General features: G+C 48.0%; 1 protein-coding gene across 1 annotated transcript in view; it reads right to left on the reverse strand.

Annotated features, from left to right (window-relative positions):
• Positions 1–440, reverse strand: part of EIF4H (eukaryotic translation initiation factor 4H) — a 21,422-nt gene extending 20,982 nt beyond the window's left edge. The window contains exon 1 of the mRNA XM_010854346.1: positions 51–440. Coding sequence (XP_010852648.1) covers positions 51–440 — 390 coding nt within the window. The remainder of the gene's footprint in view (positions 1–50) is intronic.
• Between the last annotated feature and the right edge of the window lie 7,299 nt (positions 441–7,739).

The following is a 7,739-nucleotide window of genomic DNA, read 5'->3' on the forward strand; positions in this document are numbered from 1 at the left end:
CCCGCCGCCGGGGCTGTCCGCCGCGCCGCCTGATCGCAAATCGCACGCACGCACGCGCGCGTGCGCGCACGTACGCCGCGCCGCGCCCGGCCTGGGCCGACGGGCCTCTGGTGGCCCCTGCGCGCTTTGCGGCCCACGTGGTGCGGCGGCGCGTTGGCTGCGCGCCCTGCCGTGCGCTCCGGCCCATTGTGTGCTAGCCCCCAGCATCCGGGCTTCACCCGCGGCCGCCTCCGGCCCCCGCCCCGCCCCGCCAGTGGACGGGAGCCTGGCCTGACCTCCCGAACCTTTCCTCTGGTTGCTGCAGCGCGCAGCGAGGGCTCCTCTCCGGGCTGTCTTTGGAATCTGCGCCGGGCCGGCGGTGCTGTCTGTGGTCCAAGCTTTCCGAACACCAGACCTGGCAGGGACCCCAGAGCTCTCCTCCACTTGTCCCACTCCGACATCTACCCGGCCAGGGTGTAGCTCGCTAACACCAAAGTAAGGGCTACCTCCCCCAGGATGGAGAACCCCGCCCCCCGATTCCCCCACCCCGACTCCCACCTCCCCACCACATTGAGCTGAGCATTCCGTTGAGAACGCACAGGGGCGAAGGGCCTGGAAGGTGGAGTTTGGGGGTCAGGATCTGAGCGTTGCGAGGCCATGGGGATGACCTTTTGAGTCCTGCCTCCGAGATTCTAACTGCCAGCTAGGTATCGGTCTTGGGAAGGGGTGTTGTGATTGGAGTGTAAGTTGTCCTTAAAGCAGAGAGTTTGTTGCATCTTGCTTTTGGAAAAGAATTCTATCCTGAGTGAATTCCCTCTAGCAATAGCACAGAATGGAAAGGCAGTGGAAATTCATTATGCTGGTAATTTCACAGGTTTGTGATCGAGATTGTGGTAATAGCGGATGCTCTTAAACCCTTCTAGAGCTGTCTAGGAAAAATTGAAAACCTCATGGAATTCTTTGGTAGACTTTGCCTGCAATGCAGGAGACCCGGGTTGGATCCCTGGGCTGAGAAGGGAATGGCTACCCACCCCAATATTTTTGCCTGGAGAATTCCATGCACAGAGGAACCTGGCAGACTACAGTCCCCAGGGGTCGCAAAGAGTGGGGACAAGACTGAGCAATTAACACTTTCACTTTTTTCACTTTCACGTCCGTTATTGGTATATTTAAGCATTTTCTGCTACTTTTCCCCAGTGCTAGCATTGACAGCAGCTTTTAACTCAAGTAACCCGGGCTCTGCCTCTTACTAGCTGTGTGATCTCAAGCAAGTCACTTAGCTTCTTTAAGGTCCCAGTTTTATCATCATTTTATCCTAAGGTGGAAGATACCAGCCACCTCCTCAGATTGGAAAGATTAAATGAAAAGTTTTTTATACCAAAGCCTCCCAGCCCACAACCACCTCAAGGTGAGATTCTGAAGGACGGGAGCCTTTGTTGAGAGAGTTGTCATCTCCCCCAGGGCACTGTGTGAGGGAGAAGAGTGTGATTTATCATGAATGAAGTAAAAGGAGGGAGGACTTGTAGGAAGGCCTATGGCTGGGGCTCTCCCAGCACCAGGACCATCCAAGGGCCACCACTCCCACCAGGCTTAATCGTCCTTTCTCTTCTTAGCCAACACCCACTGCCAATCTCGTGCCACACTCCTGATCCTCACTATCTTCCAAGACCTTACTGTCTCTAGGCCGTTCGTTTCCCCTTCCTTGATCTCCAGCCACACAGCTTCCACCCCACACAGGATCTGGAAGATTAAGGCCAACCCTAGAAATTTCCATAAATGCACTGACTGCCTCCATGGTAAAACAAGATGCTGAGCCTCTGCTGAGGTTGTCATGAGCTGGGATCCTCGTTTGTTCCCCAACTCCTTCCCCAGAATGGATATGCCAGCCTTTACCAGTTCCCTCTAATCCTGGGAGTGGGGAGGTGCAACCTGCTAGAAGGCCCAACTCAGATGCCTCTTTCTGGGAGGTGCCTTTAGTGTAGTGGTGAAGTTTATGAGTTGCATTTTACTTATTTTTTGACTGCACAGCGCATGTAGGATCTTAGTTTCCCGACCAGGGATTGAACCGTGCTTCCTGCATTGGAAGCTGGGAGTCTTAACCACTGGACCACCAGGGAAGTCCCTTGTGGATTGCATTTTAAACTGCCTGTGTTTAAATCCTGGCCACACCACTTAAACTACTAGCTATGTGATCTCCAGAAGTGGTTTTATTCTGTCAGTTCTTTGCCTGTAAAAGAACAATAGTCTTAATATTCAGCTGTTTTTAAGTTCTGAAATGTTGGTGTTTTCTTAGTGAAATGCTGTTAACTTATCTAAAATAATCTCAAATGTGAATCATTTTTATGTTGAGACTAAGATCAATGACTTAGCCAACTGATGTGAAAAGACATATTGATACTGTATAAATCTATGCAGATCCGCCCATGTGAATCTCAATAAGCATCTGTATTGAGCTACTGCCAAGCTTCTGTTACAAGCCTGAGTATTACTCTTAGGTCAAAAACTTGCCAAACAAGTGAATCTGAATATGAGAAAAAATGATACCACCATCTGTACATGATGAAAATAAAAAATACTGAATATGTTTTCTTTTTAACCAAAACCATAGCTTAGTGGCACTAAAAGTGTGCAGACTTTGCAAAGAAACAAAACCGTTCAGAAAGATCTCAAATCTATTGAATAAGAGGCGAAACTATTTGGAGAAGAAGGATGCTTCAACTCTGGCCCTTTGGTCCATTTTCCACAAAGTGGTCATAGTGTTTCTTCTAAAACCTGAGTCAGGGCGCTCTGGACCCTGCCATCATCCTGGGAAGGAGCCAGAGGCCCTTCTGTCTGCTCACCCTCCAAACCCCTCATCCCTGTCTCTCCCATCACTCATCCACCCAACCACCCTGTTTTCTTTCTTGTTCTTCTAACGCCCTGATCACCTTCCCACTTCAAGACTTTGCTTTTCCTGCCCCCTGATACCCACACAGCACCCACCACTGCTTCCTTCAGGCCTCTTCTCAAAGGAGGCTTCCTAACTTGTTGTATGCAAAATATTGGGTTGGCCAAAACGTTCATTTGGGTTTTTCCATTAGATGGTGCAGAAAAGCTTGAACCAACTTTCTGTTTTCTGCCCAGCTGGTTCTTTTTCCAGCTTGTCTAACCTGACTTCTTACCTGTTTGGCATTTTCTTATCTAAAGTCCATCTTTCCTGAGAGTGGGGAGTTTGTTTTGCTGGCAGATGAAGTCTTGGCACCTGAAAGCCGGGCCTGACTCACAGAGGAAGTTCAATAAATACCGCTTGCTTCTATGAAAACTGGGTATCAAATGAAAATATGTGGAGTTTGACTAAGACCCTGTCTTCATCATCCCATTTCCTCCCATCCCTCCACTGGGGTAGCCTTGCAGAGAGCTTCCGCGGCCACTGCTGGTGCTCTGTAGACAAAGACACCCTGTAATTCAATAATGGCACCATTCATGTGCTTTGTTAGTATTATTTTTAATAATTTTATTGAGATATCATTTATATACCATGCCATTCACCCATTTAAAGTGTGTAATTCAGTGGTTTGTAGTGTAATCACGGAGTTGTGCAACCATCAACACAATCAAATTCAGAACATTTGCAACACCCAGAAGAAACTGCTGTCCTTAGCCTTAACTCCCCACATCTTACCCCAGAGTCAGAGACCAGCTAATCTACTGTCTATAGATTTGTCCATTGTGAATGTTCCATTTATTATTACTGTTTTTTTTTTTATTTGTCTTCTAATTGGAGGAGAATTGCTTTACAGCGTTGTATTGGTTTCTGCCATACAAGGCAAGTCAGCCACAATCACACATGTACCACCTCCCTCTTGAGCCTCCCTCCCCTGGACATGCCATTTACCTGGAATCAAAGGTGCTCCTTTGCGACTGGCTTCTTTCGTTTAGCCTAATATTTTCAAGCTTCGCCCATGCTGTGCCATGCCATACATCCTTGTGCAGCACTTTCTTCCTTTTTATCGTGAAATAAAATTCCATCGTGTGGGCATGCTGCATGTTATCTATCCATTCAGCGATCGGTGGACATTTGGGTTGTTTGATTTGGGGCCATTATGAAGGAGGTCGCATGAACATTTGTGTACTAGTTTTTGTGTAGAAACATGTTTTCCCTTCTCTTGGGTGTGGTTAACTCTTATGTTTCACGATTTGAGGAACTTTCTTTGGACTGTTTTCCAAAGTGACTGCACCATTTCACATGCCCACCAGCAGTACATGAGGGTCCCAGTGTCTCTGCATCCTCTGTAGCACTTTTTAATCTGTCTTTTTGATTATAGCCATCTCACATGTTTATGGGTCTTTTTTCATTTTCTTTATGGTGCTGTTTGAAGCACAGAAAATTTTCATTTTGGAAATTGGCTGGTGGTCCAGTGGTTGGACTTAGTGCTTTCACTGCCAGGGCCGAGGTTCGATCCTGATCGCAGAACTAAGACCCGCATGCTGTACCCGTGGCTAATAAGTAAATAAATGTGGGCTTCCTGTTTTGAGCAGGAGTAGGGTTTCTGCTTCTTGAATCTTTAACATCCTGTCTTTTGCCAATTCTGGAAAATTAGTGGTCATCCTCTTTAAATATTGTCTTTCCCCCATTCTTTGTGCCTCCTTATAGAACTTCTTAGACCTGTGTGAATTTGTTATTCTTCCTTCTGTGTGTCCTGACTTCAGTTTCATGTTTTCCACCATTTTACCCTTCTGTGCATTCTGAGCACAATCTGTTCCTCAGATATGTCTCCCAGGTCAGTCATTGTCATTTCTGATTCATTTAACTTGTTACGTTACTGATTTCCCTTTTAAAATTATGTTACATTGCGTGCATTTTTATCTTTAAAAGTTCTGTTTGATTCTTCTTAAAACCTGTCTCCTTGGCCCAGTGATTAGGCCTCCATGCTTGCACTGCCGAGGACATGGGTTCCATCCCTTATTGAGAAGCTGCAAGGTGCACCCAAAAAACCCCACAAAACCACCCTGCCTCTGTTTCTACCCGATAATGTCTTATTCTTTACCTTTCTAATTCCTAATATTTTTCCTTTAATCATTTGTTAAATTATTGTATTAAATTATAACATCAGTTCAGTTGCTCAGTCGTGTCCAACTCCGACCCCATGGACTGCAGCGCACCAGGTTTTCCTGTCCATGGCCAACTCCCCGAGCTTGCTCAAACTCCTGTCCATTGAGTCAGTGATGCCACTGAATTATACATCTGAAAAAGTATACAAATCCTATGTATGCATGTCACTAAATCTTCAAAAATTGAACAAATACAGGTAACCAGCACTTGGATCAGGACATAGAATATTCCAGTACCCCTAGAAGCCTCCTTCATGTCCACTCCACCCCTAAAGGAAACCACTCTCCCCCCCCCCGCCTCCTTTTTTGGCTGCTGCTACTGCTAAGTCATTTCAGTTGTGTCCGACTCTGTGCGACCCCATAGATGGCAGCCCACCAGGCTCCCCTGTCCCTGGGATTCTCCAGGCAAGAACACTGGAGTGGGTTGCCATTTCCTTCTCCAATGCATGAAAGTGAAAGTGAAGTCGCTCAGTCGTGTCTGACCCTCAGCGACCCCAAGGACTGCAGTCTTCCAGGCTCCTCCGTCCATGGGATTTTCCAGGCAAGAGTACCAGAGTGGGGTGCTATTGCCCTTTTTTGGCACTCGGGATTTTAGTTCTCTGACCTGGGATCAAACCCACACCCCCTGTGGTGGAAGTGCAGAGTCTTAACCATTGGACCTCCAGGGAAGTCCGGCAACCACTCCGTTATCACCTTTAACAGACTTACTTTGTATTCTCTTTCAGATTGTTGTCCTGTATTCTGGAGACCTGGGGCCTCTGGTTTGTTTTGTCTTCAGAGTTTCCACCCCAGTGAATCGTGCCCCCGGGGGTTTTGACATTTCTTACTGTGAGCTCATCCTTAGGGTGGCTGGTTCTTGTTTTTTCCTTCCAATAGAATCTGTTGCAGCCTGGATCTTGGGAGCACAACTTCCAAGCTTTTTTCTCCCCTTTTCGCTTTTCCCCCAGAAGTATCCTCAGGCTTTGTTCAGTACTTCTGTCTTTAGAGTTGGGAGTTTTCTGAACCATTCCCGTCCAGTACAATGCTGGGTTGGGAGTTCTGATTCTCAGGCTGCGACAGACAAGCTTGCTTGTCACCTCCTTGTAGCTGAGCATTTTTAAAAATAATTTTATTCATTTATTTATTTGGGGGTATGCTGGGTCTTCATTGCTGCATGGGCTTTTTCTCAGATTTTTGGTGAGTGGAAGGCTACTGGTTGTGGTGTGTGGGCTTCTTACTGTGGTGGCTTCTCTCTTGTTGCTGAGCATGGGCTCTGAAGCACAGGCTCAGTAGATGTGGTGCACGAGCTTACCTGTTTCATGGCAGGTGGGACCTTCCCAGACCAGGGATTGAACCCATGTCTCCTGCATTGGCAGGCAGATTCTTTACCACTGAGCCACGGGGGAAGCCCCCTAGATGGGCATTTTTTCTCAAGTTCTTTAAAGGTCCAGACCTTTACCAAGGTCCTCAGAGACCTGCATGCGGGTCTGGAATGCGGGATATCCACGTTATCCATGCCCTGGGGTTAGTCCTGACAGAGCTCTCAGGACCTGCACCGAGCTTAGGCATGCTCCCAAGGCTGTCTCCTGTCCCCACATACACTTGAGCACAAGCCCCTGCTGTGCCCCCTGTCCTCACCCCAGAAGTAGAGCAAGCTGTTCTCTGCAGGGGTCAGCCCCCTCTTATTTCTGGCATCTGGGATTTCTCTCTTTCCTGGGACCTCAGCTGAGCATTTCAAATAATTTCTGTTCTGTCCAACTTGAGGAGGTCCTGAGCATTTGAAAGGTAGTTAGTGCGACTGTGGAACTCATTTTTAAATTCTGTTTAATTTTAACCAAACGACATTGAAATTTAAATAGCACATGTGGCGAGTGGCTCCCTTACTGGACAGTGCAGCCTTTGAAAGGGAGGAGGAGCTTAGGTCAGACTAACCCCAGGGCATGGATAACATGGATATCCCGCATTCCGGACCCGCTTGTAGGTCTCTGAGGACCTTGGTAAAGGTCACCTGGAAAGCTCCTGCGTTGGCCTAGATTGCATTCTGTGGGTTTGGACCCCTGTGTGCTTGATGAAATGGGCCAGTCAGCCTGGAGGACAGGCCCTGGGCGGTGCCTCAGGGATTTGTATTAGGCCCCACCTATTTATGTCCATTTGGAGTGTGACAGAGTTGAGAAGGATCCCGCCTGCAATGCGGGAGACCTGGGTTCAATCCCTGGGTCCAGAAGATCCCCTGGAGAAAGGAAAGGCTACCCATGGCCTGGAGAATTCCATGGACTATATAGTCCATGGGGTCACAGAGTTGGACATGACTGAGCAACTTTCACTTTCATGGCAACTTCAGTTCAGTTCAGTTCAGTTGCTCAGTCGTGTCCGACTCTTTGCGACCCCATGAATCGAAGCACGCCAGGCCTCCCTGTCCATCACCAACTCCCGGAGTTCACTCATACTCACGTCCATCGAGTCAGTGATGTCATCCAGCCATCTCATCCTCTGTTGTCCCCTTCTCCTCCTGCCCCCAACCCCTCCCAGCATCAGAGTCTTTTCCAATGAGTCACTCTTCGCGTGAGGTGGCCAAAGTACTGGAGTTTCAGCTTTAGCATCATTCCTTCCAAAAAAATCCCAGGGCTGATCTCCTTCAGAATGGACTGGTTGGATCTCCTTGCAGTCCAAGGGACTCTCAAGAGTCTTCT

Source organism: Bison bison, unplaced genomic scaffold (genome assembly GCF_000754665.1).
Source record: "Bison bison bison isolate TAMUID 2011002044 unplaced genomic scaffold, Bison_UMD1.0 scf7180017864340, whole genome shotgun sequence".
Lineage (NCBI taxonomy): Eukaryota > Metazoa > Chordata > Mammalia > Artiodactyla > Bovidae > Bison > Bison bison.